Here is a 19,297-nt window from a genome sequence, read left to right on the forward strand (position 1 = left end):
AGGAAAAGAAATAAACCTCTGTTCATTAAAAAATTAAGATGTTTCAGTGGCAGGAAAATCATTTGACCATTGAGGAACAGGGAAAGAGAAGGTTCTGGAAATAGTGTTTAATTGTGTTCTCTGTAGGGTGGAGAGTGCAGTGAGCTAAGTTGGTATTTACTCTAGGGTGCATCACACTGAGTGTGACACTAACTCTCCCTACAGAGAACATCGATTCAGCTGATGAAAAAATCATATAGTCATTTATAGTAAATAATATGGAGTTTTTGGAGTCATACTAAAGTATCTCAGTAAAAAAGCTTTATCTGTTTGTGATTCTACAGTTGCTATGGTAACACAACAACTATAGTAATTGATCTGTTGTGGTGATTCTACAGTTGCCATGGTAACACAACAACTACAGTAATCACTCTGTTGTGGTGATTCTACAGTTGCCATGGTAACACAACAACTACAGTAATCACTCTGTTGTGGTGATTCTACAGTTGCCATGGTAACACAACAACTACAGCAATCACTCTGTTGTGGTGATTCTACAGTTGCTATGGTAACACATCAACTATAGTACTTGATCTGCTGTGGTGTTTTTACAGTTGCTATGGTAACACAACAACTATAGTGATTGATCTGCTGTGGTGATTCTACAGTTGTTATGGTAACACAACAACTACAGTAATCACTCTGTTGTGGTGATTCTACAGTTGCTATGGTAACACACCAACTAAAGTAATTAATCTGCTGTGGTGTTTTTACAGTTGCTATGGTAATACAACAACTATAGTAATTGGTCTGTTGTGGTATTCTACAGTTACTATGGTAACACAACAACTACAGTAATCACTCTGTTGTGGTGATTCTACTACACCCTACAGAGATCACTTACTGTTCTCTGTAAGGTGCATAGTGTAGTCAGTTGAATTGTTCTTTGTAGGGTGCTTAATGTAATGAGATAGCTTTCCTGTAGGGTGCAGCACATTATGAGTTACTGTTCTCTGTAGGGGGCACACTGAGTGTACTGAGTTAGTGTTCACTCTAGGGTGGAGCACAGTGGGTGTAATATGTTAGTTTAATCTGTAGGGTGCAGCACAGTGAGTGTAGTGAGCTAAGTTAGTGCTCTCTGTAGGGTAGAGGATGCTGACTGTAATGATCTTAGTTAGTGAGGTCAGATAGTGTCCTCTAGGGTGCAGCACGGTGAGTGTAGTGAGCTAAACAGATGTGACACAGGGAAGCATCTGTTGACTCTGAATGTTGATGATGACCTTTGAGTCTGAGACACTACTAACACACACACACACACACACACACACACACACACACACACACACACACACACACACACACTCACTCTTGTCTGGTTCACAGGGGGAGAAGGGCACCAAAGGTTTCCCTGGATTGCCGGGATTTACAGTAAGTGCACTAACTCCTCTCCATCAGCAGGGGGCGCTGCTCATTATAGCACTGCACTGCATTGAGGAGAAACAGCAGTTGAACAGATAAATCAGTTATAGTAAACTATAATTATAGCACTAATTTTAAGTTAGCATTACAACTTGAAGATTTAGTCAACCATGATTGCACTGGCATAAGATTAGCAACTCTAGTGTAATCTAGTGTAATTAACTATTTTGATTAACCCTGATTTAAGGTTTGATATTTAAAGCATGCTGGTTTTGCATTCAGGTTACTCTATTAATCACACACAGGATTGCAGCCCAGAAAATGAGCAAATTGTGATATAAATGTTGTGTGTGATTAAAGCTACACTCACAGCAGTGGATTAGTCTTACAGTTTCACAGATACTTCATGAATTGTATGAAACTTTGAATATTGCAAATACAACAAAATAAAGAAAGCAGCTTCAGCAGAGTGCTTAATTGCTTAAATTGTAATCTAAGTTTGCTGATTGATTCAGAGCCGTCACCGCTTGGGGAAAAATAAAGCTATTTTTTAATCCAGTTTAATATTTTTGTCACATGTAGTTCCTTCTGTCCTGCTGAATCACTTCAATGCTTGCAGAATTATTTCAGATTTCTGGGAAATCAAGCTCAGCAAATACCCAGAAACCTGAGTCACAAACACACTGCATCATGAAGTGCTCGTGTCAGAGTAAGACGTGTGTCAGTTTAACTAAACAAATCAGAAATTAGGAGATTAACACACATGATAAAATACTATAGTAATCTAAAGTAAATACCATAGTGGTTTAAGAGGCATACTACTGTAAAGTATTTCAGTAAAGCATCTTAATCTGTTGCAGTGATTCTACAGTTGCTATGGTAACAAAGCAACTACAGTAATTGATCTGTAGTGGTGATTCTATAGTTGCTATGGTAACACAACAACTGTAGTAATTGATCTGCTGTGCTGATTCTACAGTTGCTATGGTAACACAGCAACTATAGTAACTGATCTGTTGTGGTGATTCTACAGTTGCTATGGTAGCACAGCAACTATAGTAATTGATCTGTAATTGATCCCAGTACTGTAGTTGTCTATTTATATATATGTAGGGTATGTTATTGATGTGTCTCATTCACTAAATATGCGTATGCACAAATGTATGCGTGAAATGTGCGTACAGTCATTTTCATGAATAAATCTTGATTTGTCAAATCTTTAGTGCTAAATTTATTCTGAATGCGAATAAAGAATAAATTTGTTATATATTTGTATAAGTTGTTTTTAGAGCAACTTATACCACATGTGCGCAATAGACATGGCAACATAATCAACAGCTCTCCATATATTTAAACGTTATTTTATATTGTGGTTGCCATCTAGTGGTCAGATGTGGAAATTGCTTCGGTGCACTAACTTTCACAGTGCATTTTGGGTATTTTCTAGCCATGTAAAATCAGTTGTGCACTCATTATTACAGTGCACTTTGTTTGTTGCCAATACACGCCCTCTAGTGGCCAACATAAACACTGTGCCTTTAAGCAGTTTCTATGAAAACTGTGCTTTAGTAAATGAGAGAAATTTTAGAGAATTGTTGAGACACAATTAGTGTTATAAATATGTGTTTTGCAAGTTTTTTTTTTGTTAAGATGGCTCAGACATGTCATTTGGCCTTGCGTGAAAGCTAAATGCTAAAAATAGCAGCTCTACAAAAAACAAAACAAAATAAAAGTCTTTTTATTGTCAGTTCTGCTACATTCACAGACATACACAGAACTGAAATGACGTTACTCTCAGACCCTGGGTGTATACAAATAACAAAGACACTACAAGCACAATTTAAATATACAAAAAATACTAAGGAAAATATATACAGAAATATTATATACCAATAAGGATGCATATAAATAAGTGCAGTGCAGTATGAAACTCGTCTGTCACCCACTCTGAATGTTGAGTCTGTGTGTTTTAAATATCAATTCTGTTATGAAAAGTCTTGTGTGTGTGTATGTGTGTGTGTGCATGTGCGTGTTTGTGTGTGTGTGTGTGTGTGTGTTTTCTCCTGATCCAGGGTGAAACGGGACCCAGAGGCATTAAAGGAGAGGTATGAACTAAAAGCCAAGTTAAAGAAAGTCAAATTCAACATGTAAATCAGTAATACACAAAATTACAGGGGTATAAAAATATGTATTTATTTTATTATGAAATGACATTGGACAGTGTTGTATATTGCTGTGCATGAAATGTTTAGGAAATGATGTGCAAATGAAGTGTAGATCTTATTCAGTGTGCAAAACAGTGCATGCTTGAGTTATGTGTAGTGCACTACGCTATGCATTTAAACTACAGGTTTATTTAACACGCAGCCGTTCACACTTCATTAATCACACAAGCCCCATCATGATTTTGATTTTAATTTAATGAATTGTGCAGCTCTACTCTACTGTAAAATGCAGTAATCCCACTGATGTGAACAATGCAAGTGGACCAGAAACAACATGGGTGTTTCAGGCACTGAAAAACACATTTATTAGAACAGGAGCTTTATTTCAGTCATTTAAGGCGGGGCTGTCAGTCATTTAAGGCGGTGCTGTCAGTCATTTAAGGCGGTGCTATCAGTCATTTAGGGCAGTTTTGTCAGTCATTTAAGGCGGGGCTGTCAGTCATTTAAGTCGGGGCTATCAGTAATTTAAGGCGGTGCTATCAGTCATTTAAGGCGGGGCTATAAGTCATTGAAGGCAGTCCTGTCAGTCATTTAAGGCGGGGCTGTCAGTCATTGAAGGCAGTCCTGTCAGTCATTTAAGGCGGGGCTGTCAGTCATTTAAGGCGGGGCTGTCAGTCATTTAAGTCGGGGCTATCAGTAATTTAAGGCGGTGCTATCAGTCATTTAAGGCGGGGCTATAAGTCATTGAAGGCAGTCCTGTCAGTCATTTAAGGCGGGGCTGTCAGTCATTTAAGGCGGTGCTATCAGTCATTTAAGGCGGGGCTATAAGTCATTGAAGGCAGTCCTGTCAGTCATTTAAGGCGGGGCTGTCAGTCATTGAAGGCAGTCCTGTCAGTCATTTAAGGCGGGGCTGTCAGTCATTTAAGGCGGGGCTGTCAGTCATTTAAGGCGGGGCTATCAGTCATTTAAGGCAGTTCTGTCAGTCATTTAAGGCGGGGCTATCAGTCATTTAAGGCAGTTCTGTCAGTCATTTAAGGCAGGGCTGTCAGTCATTTAAGTCGGGGCTATCAGTAATTTAAGGCGGTGCTATCAGTCATTTAAAGCGGGGCTATCAGTCATCTAAGGCGGGGCTATCAGTAATTTAAGGCGGGGCTATCAGTCATCTAAGGCAGGGCTAAAAAGGACAATCTTAACTTCTGCTTTATGGTGACTAGGCTTAAACCATGCTGATTCACTCAGATCGCCCCCTAGTGGAGACTCACTGAACCGGTTTCATTAGTATGATGAATTAAACTGGCTTCAAGTGTTTCCTGTGTATTAAATCCTGCAGAGAGGCTCGCCTGGTGACCCTGGGCTCAAAGGTCCAGACGGGCAGAAGGGGGACATGGGGCACATTGGTGTTGTCGGACCGCGTGGATTCCCAGGTCAAGACGGTTTACCAGGACAACCAGGCAATCCAGGCTTTCCAGGAAAACCTGTGAGTATTCCTGCATTTCTCTGAACCATGTGATACCAATTAAAAATGTTGTCATAGCCAGCAGGTGTTTTCCTTTTGCGAGAAATAAACAAATGGTAAACAAAGCAGGGCGTGTGCCGCGGCCATGTCAGCGCGCATCATCTCAAGTCATTATGAAGGAGAGCAGAAAGCCTGAGGTCAACGCTGTGTAATTGAGTCGCTTTCTTCTGTCTCTTCCTGTACCATCATCTCATTTCTTTTGTGTGTTTTTCATCTAATGAGTGGCTGGATCTGTGTTTCAGGGGAAGCCTCCGTCAGACGAGTACTTCATAAAACTCTGCAGGGACGTTCTGAGAAGTGAGTATCCGACCTTCCTCGAGGTCATTATTCTCTCATGAACAAAGAGCCCAAGGAGCTTTTTTCCTCTTCCCTTTTTTAATACGAACCACCCTGCTATGTAAAGCGCCCAGAATAGCACGCAGCTTCCAATTAAAGCTGTTAGATGAAAGCTAAGTTCACCAGAAAGGAACTTTTGTTGCGGAAACTTGCTGAGCTCTCGCCGTGTTTTTCACGGTTTGCTTTGAATGAAAGGGGTCGTATCATACATTCTGTTATCGCTGTGCTTTTCCTCCCTGTGGTCCACTTATAAACTTAGCGAGCTGCTTCATTGCGTACTGTCAGGAGCTCATCATTGACTGATCTGGACTGCGCTTTAACAGCACATCCTCAGATGTTATATTGAGCGCATCAGCGGCGCACACTCGCACACAAAGCCTTTATAAACCATGAACCAAAGCAATCTTTGAGGAAAATCATAGTGTCACAAACCTAAATTTACAGCACAGCAGCTGCAGAAGTTTCTGAAACACTTTATTGTAAGTGATATTAATAAGACTGTCCTTAACCTTTATCATCATGACACATGAATGTGAATGAGACTTTACCATTGAGTATTTACTCTGTTATGACACTTATGCAAAGATGACATTAGTTGTTATGACAACTGTGCTGGCAGCAGCTCTCTGCAGCTCTCACATGGTCACCCACTGAAGCTAAGAAGGCTGAGCCTGATCAGTGTCTGGATGGGAGACCACCTGGAAACACTAGGGTACTATTGGCAGTGGTGTTAGTGAGGCCAGCAGGGGGCGCTCAACCTGAGGTCTGTGTAAGTCCTAACGCCCCAGTATATTGATGGGGATTCTATACTGCTCAGTGAGTGCCATCTTTCGGATAAGATTTTAAACCGAGGTCCAAACTCTCTGTGCTCATTAATAATCCCAGGATGTTCTTTGATAAAGAATAGAGCTTTAACCCTGGCATCCTGGCAGAAATTGCCCGCTGGCCTCCTAAACATCCCCATATCGTAATTGGTCTCCTCTCCGCCCATCAGCTAGTGTGTGGTGTGCGGTTTTTATTATTATAATTATTATTATTATTAAGAAATATATCGCAACCTGTTTTTGTCTTTGTCATGACAACTTGACGTTACCAAGACAACAAAACTTGTCATAAATCTGTCATAAACATGATTCTCATGATGCCATTATAAATATGTCATGAATTTTATAACATCGTCATGAATCAACAACAGTGGCACAAGTTGAATTTGTTGAATTTCGAGAGGATCACGTGCTTACGATTGTTCACAGCTGTTTCAACTTTAGCTAATGTCTAATTATCCTATCAGACGATCCTTAACTCACTATAAATAACCAGACTTTTCTCATCTCAATATCTTCGTCTTGAAGAACGCCCCACACCCAAACCTTACTATCCCTCCTTTCAAACGAGCGGCACGCTGGCCAGGGATTAGCGCTGTTGCCTCACAGCAAGAATGCCCCTGGTTTAATCCCCTTTCAAACCAAGCGACCTTTCTGTGCGGTGTTTTGCTAGCTCTCCCCATGCTCGCGTGGGTTTTCCCCATGTCCTCCGGTTTCCTCCCACAGTTCAAAAACAAGCACCCTAAACAATCCAATATTTAAATATAAATAAATAACAATTAATCCAATATTAATAAATATTTTAGCCAAACTCTGAGTACATCTGCTACAATAAGCAGGAGGGGGATTCATCAAGATCTACCTGAGCTCAAACTCCCCTCTCACCCTGCAACGAGAGGGAGCCCAGGGCTCGAGGATCTTATAAGCTCAGGGCTCTCTCCCGGGACAGCACGCCAAACAAGCTTTATTATCAATCATCAGCTAAGTGTGAACTCTTGAAATATTAATGACGCTCTTAAAAATGATCTGACAGTGTAATGACACCTGTAAGGGCCGTTTACATTGAGTAGTACACTACGATTCGGTACACTTTTATGGCCATTTTCACTGTCAAAAGGTACCAAAAAGTGAATCATACTGTACCACTTCATGGTTACCCTTTTGGAGGGGTACCTAGCACAACAAAATATAGCAAAAAGGCAGAGCTAGACGTGCAGCTGAACGCTATTGGTTTACGTCACTAGCGCGGGCACAAGCAGGAGAATGAAAACAAAGGAAGCCCCAATTTTAAATAGCCGACACATTACATCATAATAATATATACATACAATAATGATCCATGTTCAACCCGAGCTCAAACAAACCTTGTCGTCATCTTGATGAAATGCCACAAAGCCAAGAAGAACAAAATCTGACGTCTTCTCTTGTAGTTTACGATGCCGTCTAAATTGCGAATGGTTTCAGTTTCTCCAGTGAGCTCGCTGCGCGTCTGTATTTGAAACAACAGACTTCTTGAGCTTATGATTATAGCGTGTGCGTGATTATTGAAGCGATGCTGACATCTGATCCTTTCAGAAACGCACAAACACGAGCCCGAAAAAAACAAAGGAGCAAATGATTCTTTCAGAAACAGAAAAGATGAACACACTGCCCTGCTTAACTATTATCATCAGCTTCTGGACTATTGTGAACTTAATATGAAGGAGTTACTCTCTAACAGCGGCTCCATGTGCTGCTGAAGATTACACACAGATGAGAGGTTTGCTCTGACTGTGGGATATATGGTGCATGTTGTTTATGAACCCAAATGAGGATTAAATGTCTGCTGTGTGTAGTTTATCTGTAAATGGTAACATATCGGAGACTTTAAGGGGCTGTATGTGTTCATAAATGCTGCATTTATTTATTTATTTATTTAATATAATTGCAGACGTAGGTCATTGATCTGCAGTTATAATCAAATCCTGTTGATAGAAAGGTTAGTAATGAACATTTATACAGTATTGATGTGTATAAAGCGTGTGTTGTGAGTGCTGCTCATATGATATGTGAGTAAACCGTACAGCTTTACTGTAGACATTTCCTCCAGTGAAAATGACGTTGACTGACACTTTCTGTCCTTTTGACAATGAAAACACCTGATAAAGGTGACCCGTACCAGCCTTTATCGTACCATTCAGTGGAAACAGGCCATTAATGAGACAATTTAATGACAAATACAGGTTGTTCCACTGAAAACGTGATCAGAACATATTAATCACATAATAACATGACCTGGTGTGAACGGGCCCTCAGTCTGATCTATATTCCTCTCCATCAGACCAGCTCCCACAGCTCCTGCAGACCATGAGCTCTCAGCGCTGTGAACCCTGCGAGACCATTAAAGGACCCCCGGGACACCCTGGAGCTCCGGGTCCTAAAGGCTCCATAGGGTCTCCTGGGTATCCCGGCAGACACGGTGCTCAGGGCTACCCTGGGCCTCCAGGAGTGCAGGGGCCACCAGGAGTCAAAGGTAACTGAGATATCCACACCGAACACTTATGTAAATAAATTAGGCTTTCAGTTTGTATTTTAATTGCAATCTTTGGTGATCTTTCAGGGGACACAGGCATACAGGGATTCAAGGGCAAAAAAGGAGAGAGCCGACCAGGATACCCAGGACCTCCCGGAGACACGGGTAAATTCACTTTTATTTGTATAGAGCTTTTCATTATAATTATCATTCTAAAGTAGCTTTACAAAAAAGGTGCACATTACTATTACATTACAGCCAAAATCAGACGTTAAAGGTGCTGCATGTGCGTTTCTGACTGTTCTGTATCATAAAACAGAATAATCTGTGTGCAGATGTTTCAGATCATGCTCAGGGAACATTCTTGTTCATCTTTTTTGTTGTTTGTTGTGAATACACACCCTCTATTGGACAAAATGACATACTATATCTTTAATCCTGAAGATTTTAAATGCCATTATTACAAACAAGCCATTTCAGGCTCTACAGCTAGTTGATAAACATCAGTTGTGTCAGTGGGTTGTCGTGCATATGTTTAGACTTGTGTAACTCTGTCTGGCACAATAGGATATGCAGCGTTTGGAACTGAAGCGTGTGTAACTGTCAGACTGTATATTCTCTCCACAACAACAACAGGCATCCAGGGTCCTCGCGGCAGTGATGGCATTGGTTTTCCGGGTCCTCCGGGAATACCGGGTAAATCTGGGTCTCCGGGCATCCCAGGAAAGCAGGGTCCTCCAGGGCAGGCCGGTGTGTGTGACATGTCCATCTGCTACCAATCCTATAACCTCAGGGAGGAACGCTACAGTAAAGGGCCAGATTTCTAACACACACACACACACACACACACACACACAGAGACATGGGCTCAGTGTTTGGACTGCCAGAAGCGCCAAAGAAAATCCAGAGGAATTCATTGACATGATTTGGACGTTGTCTGAGCATTGCTATAGTACAATGAAGCATTAGTGGCTCTACTGAGATAGAAAACAGCCACTGGAGGGACATTTGAAGACCTGCGTTTCAATGCATTTACACTATTAATGCTACAAATACGTGCATTTGTGAAATGACACTGCAGATGGATTGTCATGAGCATAGTAATTTACTTTTATATTTATCTCTGTTATATTTAACTCACAAAACTACTTCCGCACCATCATATTGGATGCAGTAATAACTCATTAGTTTGGTTCTAATGATAATTAAGAACAACTGTCTCTTACTTGAGGGATATGCATTTAGATTAATGGGGAGAGCTTTCTGTTAATGTTTGTGTTGGGCACTAATGTCTTTACATTTAATTTCTGCAGTACTTTTAAGACACAATGGCCATCATCATCGTTGATTTATTAGCTGTACCTTAAATAACTGGCTTAGTTAATAATGTTTATTTCATATTATTTCCATACTAGCATAACTGCTCTGTTATTTAAACATCCTCACCCCATTTTTTGTTATCCCAATAATGAAAGGAACAGATTTATATCTACAGTATTTATTCCATGTTGTATGTGTTCAGGAGCTCTTTTCTTGTTTGGAAATATTCAGACAGTGTAGTGTACATGATAGAAATATGACATATGTGATTATTATGAAGCCACGCAAATTGGTTGTTCCCTTTTCTTTTCAGCGACATGTTTAATGAAGAGAGAACAGTATTACAAAATCTGAAATGCTGAATAATATTATAACATGTAGTTTTATTCAGTCGGTGTAAAGAAAATATAGTTTGAAGCTCTGTAAATCATAACTAAGTGATGTCAAACACCAGAGTACAATATTATTTTCTACATAAAGCTGTGTTGATTCTGGGAGATTGTTGATTGCTGTAAGTCTAATTTATCTTTTGTTTTCTAAGAATAAGTTTACCTAATAAAGCCTTGCTGGTTTCATCATGTTTGCTGCTCGTAAGTCTTCAAACGCATAATCGTTATTGAGAAAAACCTGATGTTATCATAAAAGGAAGGATGACAGAAGAGATTAGTCAGATTTTTTTGCAACAACAGACGCAAGTCAATCCCTACCACTCCACGCTAATAGACTACACCGGAAAATAAGCTAGATTCTTAAAAAATTCTTAAATCAAGAAGAATTTTCAAATTCAAATTTCAAAAGCAAAACACAATGTCTTGTTTTAAGAAATAATATGCCAATGCTAAATCAGTTCTTCCTTAAAACAAGCAAAATAATCTGCCGATGGGGTAAGAAAAGTACTCTTGTTTTTCCTTTTGACATAAGACTTTTTTTCTTACCTCACTGGCAGATTATTTGTACTAGAAACAAGACAAAAAAAATCTAGGTAAGAAAAGCATATGTTTTAACAGTGTACAGGTGATCAGCTGGACAGAAGCACTGCCAAAGCTGCTCTGAGGTAAGAGTACAATTAAAACCTACTCAAGATTATTTACTCAGCCAATCATTGTAATGAACTAACTCCCTCCTGCAGGTTGTAGAGATCACCACTAAAATGGAAACGTCCAGTACAACATCATTTCCCAATGAAGACTGTTCCTAAAGTTTGGCAGTGCAGCCCCATTGACACCAATAGTTTTGACAAAAAAATCTTCCAATTATCCTCTACATCATCTTTATCATCAGCATTCTGGGCAAAGGAGTGGTTCTGCTGGTCATCTACAAGTCTGAGAAGATGAACATGTTCACAAATGTCTTTGTGGTCTCCAACATCATCTTCACCCTCACGCTCCCGTTTCAGGCAGTTTATCACTCCAGTGAATGGATCTTCGGAGAGCCTCTCTGTAAGCTGGTGACCAGTGCATACTATCTAGGGTTCTACAGCTCCATCCTCTTCCTCACGCTCATGACATTTGATAGGTATCTGGCTGTAGTTCACTGTGTTGTGGCAAATAAAAACCGCAGAAGCGTCTATGCTGCATCGTTATCTGTGGCCGTCTGGATTATCAGCCTTCTCGAAAGCCTCGAATATCTCATCCGTTTCACAGTGGAAGAGTCTCAGATGGATGGACTGCTGTGTGAAGACTCGAATGAAAACCAATGGAGGACCTTCAGCCTCTACAAGCAGTTTGTGTTGTTCTTCCTCTTCCCGCTGGTTGTGTTTGTGTACTGCTACTCCAGGATAACACTAACCGTCATGCACACTCGGATGATATGTAAACACCGCACTGTACGCTTGATTTTTGTTATAGTCCTGATGTCCCATTGTAAAAGAACCTTCCACTGCCTGTCCTTTACTGCCTTTGACATCCTGAAGGACATGTTTCAGACAGAGGAGCCTAGTTTTGAATCAAGTTTTGGAGATCTTTCATGAAACTCCAAAATGTGACCATCAATATATCGACAGGCTACCACTTCAAACTGAAGGGGGTGCAAAAAGATCCAGGGAATTTAATATTTTCACCAAACCTTCAGCTTAAAAAAATGAAAAAATCCAAGACTCGGTTTCCTGGATGTGCTGAATAGTCAGGTTATTCATTGGATCCAGGAAAATGAGAAGATCTAAGACTCCGCTTACGACCTTCTGACATAGAGGAGCCCAAGTGAGTTCCTGAAGATCTACCTTACTGCAGAGTTCAGCTTCAACCCTGATCAAACACAGCTAAACTAAGCCGGATCTGAAAGAGCACTTGGTAATTAACAGCCGGTGTGTTTAATTAAGGCTGCAGCTGAACTGTGCTGAAAGGTAGATCTCCAGGAACAGGATTGAGCACTTCTGACCTGCAAGAATCCATCTGTAGGCTTGCTAATGTTTACAGGTCCACCAGTTTTGAATATATACCTGGACACAAGGTTACAGCTTTCCACCAAGGACATCAGATTATGTGTGCCTTCTTAAATCATCAAGGAAATCAATCCAGTGTACTTCCAGGTAAAACTATGAAAATGACACAGTCTGTCCTGTGTTTCATGTGTCCTGACTTTAACCTGTATTTCCTCCACAGAACCTGATGATGGTGACTCACCTGCCCTAGCTTTAGTGGAGGATGGTGATGGCTTATTCAGTGTAACAGCGCTGAGGTGGTAATATGAATACCTGGTTGACTGGGAGGATTATGGTACCGAGAAAAGTTCATGGGTTTCCAAAGAAGACACACTGGACCCAGACGACTTACCTCTCTAGGTAAGAGCTCCAGATAAGACTGCTGCATATACCACAGTTTATCCAGCTTGGTGTTGGGTTCGCTGTCATCCAGAGTGTCTGATCATACTATTAATCTGATTTTAAAACGCTCATTTTCACTGAACTATTAAATCTACTTTAAATAGCCGTCAAGGTTGATTGAATAACTATAAATTATTCTTTATAAATTAGGATTTAAAGTGCCCTACACTCTTAAAAGCTGAGTATTTTTGCTGCTTGTTCAGAGTACTTGCTTAAAATGAGCTGAATCAACACATTCTTGGGGATTTTTTCATTATTTTATGTTCAATTTGCTTAAATTTGTAAAAACTATTAAGTTAACTTCATTTGTATCAGGACAACATGAAGGAATTGTGTGGAACCCAGCAATTTTAACAGCTTAAGAGAATGTAAATGTTGGTAATATGTGGTAAATGTTAGAAATGTGACATGCATTTATAATGAATCACCACAAATGACAATTTCTCATAATAAAATGGTTCATATCTGATGAATAAATAGCTAGATTACCTTGATGGTTTACTCCAGCATTATTAGGGATCAAGTATTTTACTAGAATGAAAACATGTTTAAAACACTTACTTCTAAAGTCAGAAACACTTTAGAATAATGGTCTATTAGTTAATGTTAATTGATGTATTTACTAACAATAACTATAAATAATAGTTCAACATTGACTAATGCATTGTTAACATACTTGTTAACGTTAGTTACCACACTTGAGTTAATATCAACTAACATAATTTAATTCTAATAACATTAGCTAACATTAGCATTGATAAATAAATGTATTACTAATAGTTGTACATTACCTAACATTAACTAATGGACCATTATTTTAGTGTTACCCAAAACTCTAAGCTGTGTGAGGGATTTCATAAGTCACTAAATGAATGATATTGTTTTTTCACTCAGACTTTGTTGATTAGAAGTTTAATTCTTGTTCTTTCTGATAATAACTTGGTCTAACAGACCTTGTCGGTTGTGATAATAATCATGTAAGCAGTTAGTAAGTCTAAAAACACTCGTTCATTCGTGAGAAAAACCTGATGTCGTAATAAAAGGAAGGATAACGGAAGGTATGAGTCAGATTTTTGCAACTACAGACGCAAGTGAATCTGTGTCGCTCCTCATTTGAAGACTTCAGCTGATAAACACTGTCAAAGCCGCTCTGAGGTAAGTGTAAAATTGAAACCTACTCAAGATTATTTACTTTCAGCCAATCATTTTTAATAACTCACTCCTGCATATTGTAGAGATCAGCACTAAGATGGAAGCGTCCAACTCAACACCACTTCCCTATGAAGACTATTCACCTGGTGTTTGGCAGTGCAGCCCCATTGGCACCAATGATTTTGGAAGAACATTTCTTCCCCCATTCTACTACATCATCTTTATCATCAGCATTCTGGGTAATGGAGTGGTTCTGCTGGTCGTCCACAAGTTTGAGAAGATGAACACGATCACAAACATCTTCCTCATCAACCTGGTGGCCTCCAACATCATCTTCACCCTCACGCTCCCGTTTTATGCGGTTTATCACTCCAGTGAATGGATCTTCGGAGAGCCTATGTGTAAGCTGGTGACCAGTGCATACTATCTAGGGTTCTACAGCTCCATCCTCTTCCTCACGCTCATGACATTTGACAGATACCTGGCTGTAGTTCACTGTATAATGGCCAATAGTCAACGCAGAAGCATCTACGCTGCATCGTTATCTGTGGCCGTCTGGATTATTAGCCTTCTCGCAAGCCTCGAATATCTCATCTATTTCACGGTTGAAGAGTCCCAAGTGGGTGGACTGTCATGCAATGACCCGAGAGTTGGAGAGTGGAAAACCTTTGCCCTCTACAAGCAGTTTGTGTTGTTCTTCCTCTTCCCGCTGGTTGTGTTTGTGTACTGCTACTCCAGGATAACACTAACCGTCATGCACACTCGGATGGTGAAGAAACACCACACCATACGGGTGATTTTTGTCACAGTGCTGATGTTCTTTGTGTTCTGGAGCCCGTATAATATTGTGTTGGTTATGAGAGAGTATAAAGATCCAAACGACTGTAACAGCAACCTTCCGCATGCAGTGTACGTCACTAACAACGTCGCTCGCCTGTATTTCTGCATCAATCCCGTTTTTTACATCTTTCTGGGCAGAAAGTTTCAGAATCGCGTTCGGGAAATGTGTTTGAAGCAGGACTCGTGTTTAACGAGGCAGATTTGTGGCGGCAGAAGCATCGGGTCATCATCTTAATGGAGGATTATTTTATATTGCGTACAAAATTGCAAGTACACATCAGTTAAGAATAAATTATAATTATTTAATAATACGTATTAACAGTATTGTTGGTGTTGTAGTTGTTAACATAGAGCTTGTTATCCATTGATGTACATGAATTAAATTAAATAAAAATAATTTGACGTTACTTGACTCATTTTCATTTATTTATTGAGAGTTGTTTGTGTGGTGTTGTAACCCCATAGCACCCTTCCCAACTCTTACACCCCCCCCCAACACACACACACACACACACACACAAACACACAGACACACACTTCTTTTCTAAAGCAAAGCTCTTTAAACTGGTCTAATAATACAATATAATAAATCCACAATATTATCAATAACAACAGTAATAATAAACTACAGTATCACATACCTGCACAACCAAATAATGACAAACAATTCTTCAGAATTCATGATACATCAGCCTACATAGTGATAACACTTACTCATTTCTTTCCCATCACTCCTCCAGCTCACAGGTGTCTTGAACACACTGAACAAATGAAACCAAAAGTGAGGAATCACAGCATTCAGAGGTAGAAGTTCATTTCATTATTGACCAATCTGGGAATTCACCCTCCTTGAGTATTTCCAATGTCAGAACTGTGTGGTTGTGGATAAAATACCAACTAATAGGCCAGTCATAGGTCAGGGGCTTGTCATGATTGCAAAAACAGCAGATTGTGAAGATTATTAGATCAGGAAAATGCAGATTGTGATCTGAAGAATAAGGACAACTACTACTACTGGAATAAAACTACAAGACACACACATTAAACTGATGCCATTTTCTCATAATCACTGCAAAACTCATGCATGTCATCTTGCAACCCAGGCTCATTATTGGTAAGTACTCTCTCAGAAATAAAGCTATGCGAGCTGTCACTGGGGTGCCACCTTTTCAAAAGGTACAAGTTTGTACCTTAAAGGTCCATATTAATACCTCAAGGGTACATAAAAGTACCTAAAAAGTCAAAAAAGTGTTCCTCTTAATATTTTTAGGCACTAATGCATACTTTTAAGGTACAACCCCAGTGACAGCTTGTGTACCTTTATTTCTGAGAGTATACCCCATATACATTTCTGGAGATCACCAAATATGTCACAGGAGCTATGGTTTTTTTGTAGTTTTTGTTTTCGTGAATCCACCAGAGGGCACTGTGTGCGTTTTTTTCAGATCTCAGATTTCTCTCTCAAGTGTCATTCATGCCTTCTGTCCTCACATACATCCACCACTGACTGACCAACCAATATCCCTTCCCTTAACCCAACCGACAGTGTTGTCTAAAGCAGTTCAGAAAAAGAAAAGCCCTCTCCTGGTTTTTACCACATTTTCAGATCTTACCCTGTTATTTACCCTGTTATTTACTTGTTTGTTTTATGCTTGCCTTTTGTTTTACCTACTTGTTTGAACAGTTCCTCGCCGCTATAAACCTCAACTCCTCTCTGCGTCTCAAATCTACTGATGTACATGGTGAGCCACTGGGCAAACTGGTAACAGCAGACAAGCCATCCACATGGAGGTAAGTGATCAGCTGATAACGCTAAAAGAAATAAAAACTGTCAGCGCCGTCATACCACCTGTAACATTCGTTTTGAAGACAAAAGGCAGCCATGCTTAGCTCTGGCAACAATTCACACTCTCCAGAAATGTATACAGGGGTACGTAATCTCAATGAGCCTGCTTTGTCATTCTGGCTTCATGTCCCATCATATCTTCCCATTTAGAATTGCAAAATTGAAGTTAAACAAATGCAAATCAGATGGAGCTCTTTGTCTTTTAATGCAGCTTTTACTTTAAATTAGGGTGGCTTTAACTATGAGGTACGTGCATCAAATAAATAAATACAGTATACATACTGTGTTCATGATGTATTGCAGAACATTTCTGATACTCCTGAGATGGTATATGGGTAAGGACAGAGACAGGTTTGGTGGTATGGGTAGGTTTAAGATATAAGGGTTGCTCAACAGTGTAATTAAAGATGTAGATACAGAAATTGATTAAAGATGCACTTGCATGCATGTAATCAATCATAAGCACAATAGGCACAGGACTACGTTTTCTTTTGTCCCACAGGCAATAAAACACTTCAGAAGAAGTCAGCTGAGCTGTTCATTGTGTTTTATCCTATTTATTTTGTATTTCTTATAGTGTTGAATGTGAACATGTTGTCTTTGTCGTCTTGTTTTGGAAAAATCATTTTCCCTAAGGGAACAAACAGTATTTATTCATTTTTGTTAACATTAATTTGTGTTATTCAAGTTAAATATTAACGAATGTTATCATGTGCAACTTTAGATTTTAATAATGCATTAGTTTATGTTGCACTACGATTAATAAATGCTTTTTGCATACATGGTTAATGTAAATATCGACTATCATTAACTAATTATTCTAAGATGAAAATACAAACACATGAAGGCACTAAAACGAATGCTCTTATTAAATTATTGAAATAAAAACATGTTCACATTTAACAATATATAATAAATAAATAGGATAAAGCACAATAAACAGCCCAGCTGACTTCTTCTTGAGATTATTTATCAGTCTCATTGCCTGTAGGAAAAAAGAAAACAAAACTGAAATTAAATAATATAGCCTTACAAATAAACCTAAACACATTGCAACAGAGGATTCATCTCATTGTGTAAGCGAAGCCTATGCTTGTTGAGTTCTGGGAAAAATGTCTTGAAAAGGAAGTTAAGGATGACAGAAGTGGTTAGTCAGATTTTTTGCAACTAGAGACGCGAGTCAAACCCTGCCGCTCCACACTACATCAGATCAGCTGGACAGAAACACTGCCAAAGCTGCTCTCAGGTAAGTGTACAATTAAACCTACTCATGATTGTTCATTCACTCTATATCCAATCATTGTAATGAACTAACTCACTCCTGCAGGTTGTGGAGATCACCACTAAGATGGAAACGTCCAGTACAACACCAGACTACTATGAAAACTTTTCTCCGGAGACGTCTGAATCCGGGACTTGCAGCTCCATTGACATCAATGAGTTTGGCAGAGCATTTCTACCAATGTTTTACTACATCATCTTTACCGTCAGCATTCTGGGTAATGGAGTGGTTCTGCTGGTCGTCTACAAGTTTGAGAAGATGAACACGGTCACAAACATCTTCCTCATCAACCTGGTGGCTTCCAACATCATCTTCACCCTCACGCTCCCGTTTCAGGCGGTTTATCACTCCAGTGAATGGATCTTCGGAGAGCCTCTGTGTAAGCTGGTGACCAGTGCATACTATCTAGGGTTCTACAGCTCCATCCTCTTCCTCACGCTTATGACATTTGATAGGTATCTGGCTGTAGTTCATTGTGTTGTGGCAAATAAAAACCGCAGAAGCGTCTACGCTGCATCGTTATCTGTGGCCGTCTGGATTATCAGCCTTCTCGAAAGCCTCGAATATCTCATCCGTTTCACAGTGGAAGAGTCTCAGATGGATGGACTGCTGTGTGAAGACTCGAATGAAAACCAATGGAGGACCTTCAGCTTCTACAAGCAGTTTGTGTTGTTCTTCCTCTTCCCGCTGGTTGTGTTTGTGTACTGCTACTCCAGGATAACACTAACCATCATGCGCACTCGGATGATAGGTAAACACCGCACTGTACGCTTGATTTTCGTTATAGTCCTGATGTTTTTCTTGTTCTGGAGCCCGTATAATATCATACTGATGATAACAGAGCATAAGGATCTGGAACACGAGGACTGCAACAGTGTTCTCCCCTATGCCGTCTACATCACCAATAACATCGCTCGCTTGTATTTCTGCATCAATCCTGTTTTTTACACATTTCTTGGAAGAAAGTTTCAGAATCATGTTCGGGGAGTGCTAATGAGTCACACTTCATGTCTAACCAGTCAAATGAGTGTCAGTGGAAGCAGCAGATCGTTGGCTTAAGAACTAAATGACTGTGATATAGGTAAAGTGTTGTAGTGTCTTAATATAGAGCATTCGTTTTAGTACATGTGTTTGTATTTTTGGTCACACGTTAGAATAATAGTCCATCAGTTAATGTTAGTTACTGACATTATCTTGCAAAGCATTTATTAATCAGGGTGCAACATTAATTAATGCATTATTATTCAAATCCAAAGTGGTGCTGCAAGTTAATGTAAACTCGGGT

The 19,297-nt window shown here is 39.7% G+C and overlaps 3 protein-coding genes, 1 long non-coding RNA gene and 1 pseudogene across 8 annotated transcripts in view; 4 read left to right on the top strand and 1 right to left on the bottom strand.

Annotated features, from left to right (window-relative positions):
• si:dkey-225n22.4 overlaps positions 1–10,651 on the top strand; it is a 45,956-nt gene extending 35,305 nt beyond the window's left edge. For both annotated transcript variants that reach the window (XM_068217133.2, XM_073941339.1), the window contains 7 exons: positions 1,363–1,407; positions 3,471–3,503; positions 4,894–5,040; positions 5,322–5,376; positions 8,560–8,751; positions 8,839–8,916; positions 9,388–10,651. In XM_068217133.2, coding sequence (XP_068073234.1) covers positions 1,363–1,407; positions 3,471–3,503; positions 4,894–5,040; positions 5,322–5,376; positions 8,560–8,751; positions 8,839–8,916; positions 9,388–9,578 — 741 coding nt within the window. In that variant the 3' untranslated portion in view covers positions 9,579–10,651. The remainder of the gene's footprint in view (positions 1–1,362; positions 1,408–3,470; positions 3,504–4,893; positions 5,041–5,321; positions 5,377–8,559; positions 8,752–8,838; positions 8,917–9,387) is intronic.
• Positions 8,793–19,297, bottom strand: part of LOC141380797 (uncharacterized) — a 23,487-nt gene continuing 12,982 nt past the window's right edge. The window contains exons 3-4 of one of the 2 annotated variants that reach the window (XR_012399635.1): positions 16,557–16,696; positions 15,599–15,645 (exon numbers count right to left, since the gene is read on the bottom strand). This is a non-coding gene — a long non-coding RNA (uncharacterized lncRNA). Of the gene's footprint in view, positions 9,575–15,598; positions 15,646–16,556; positions 16,697–19,297 lie in introns of those variants that run through there. The other variant, XR_012399634.1, reaches the window with a different exon arrangement.
• On the top strand, positions 11,208–15,295 carry ccr12b.1 (chemokine (C-C motif) receptor 12b, tandem duplicate 1). 2 transcript variants are annotated; one of them, XM_073941340.1, is made up of 3 exons: positions 11,208–12,598; positions 12,672–12,850; positions 14,128–15,288. In XM_073941340.1, exons 2-3 carry the CDS (start codon positions 12,802–12,804, stop codon positions 15,117–15,119), a joined length of 1,041 nt encoding a protein of 346 aa, XP_073797441.1. In that variant the 5' UTR covers positions 11,208–12,598; positions 12,672–12,801; the 3' UTR covers positions 15,120–15,288. The 2 variants fall into 2 exon arrangements, with proteins under 2 accessions (XP_073797441.1, XP_068073388.1); XM_068217287.2 differs by lacking the exons at positions 11,208–12,598; positions 12,672–12,850 and adding an exon at positions 13,949–14,047 and having other exon boundaries at positions 14,128–15,295.
• On the top strand, positions 11,253–12,040 carry LOC101885808 (C-C chemokine receptor type 4-like; annotated as a pseudogene).
• ccr12b.2 (chemokine (C-C motif) receptor 12b, tandem duplicate 2) overlaps positions 17,784–19,297 on the top strand; it is a 4,515-nt gene continuing 3,001 nt past the window's right edge. The window contains exons 1-2 of one of the 2 annotated variants that reach the window (XM_002666577.4): positions 17,784–17,976; positions 18,058–19,297. The exon at positions 18,058–19,297 is cut by the window's right edge and continues 543 nt beyond it. In XM_002666577.4, the coding sequence (XP_002666623.2) occupies positions 18,079–19,071 (993 nt within the window). In that variant the 5' untranslated portion in view covers positions 17,784–17,976; positions 18,058–18,078 and the 3' untranslated portion in view covers positions 19,072–19,297. The remainder of the gene's footprint in view (positions 17,977–18,057) is intronic. The other variant, XM_073941341.1, reaches the window with a different exon arrangement.

The sequence above is a fragment of the Danio rerio genome, chromosome 24 (genome assembly GCF_049306965.1).
Source record: "Danio rerio strain Tuebingen ecotype United States chromosome 24, GRCz12tu, whole genome shotgun sequence".
NCBI classification, from domain to species: domain Eukaryota; kingdom Metazoa; phylum Chordata; class Actinopteri; order Cypriniformes; family Danionidae; genus Danio; species Danio rerio.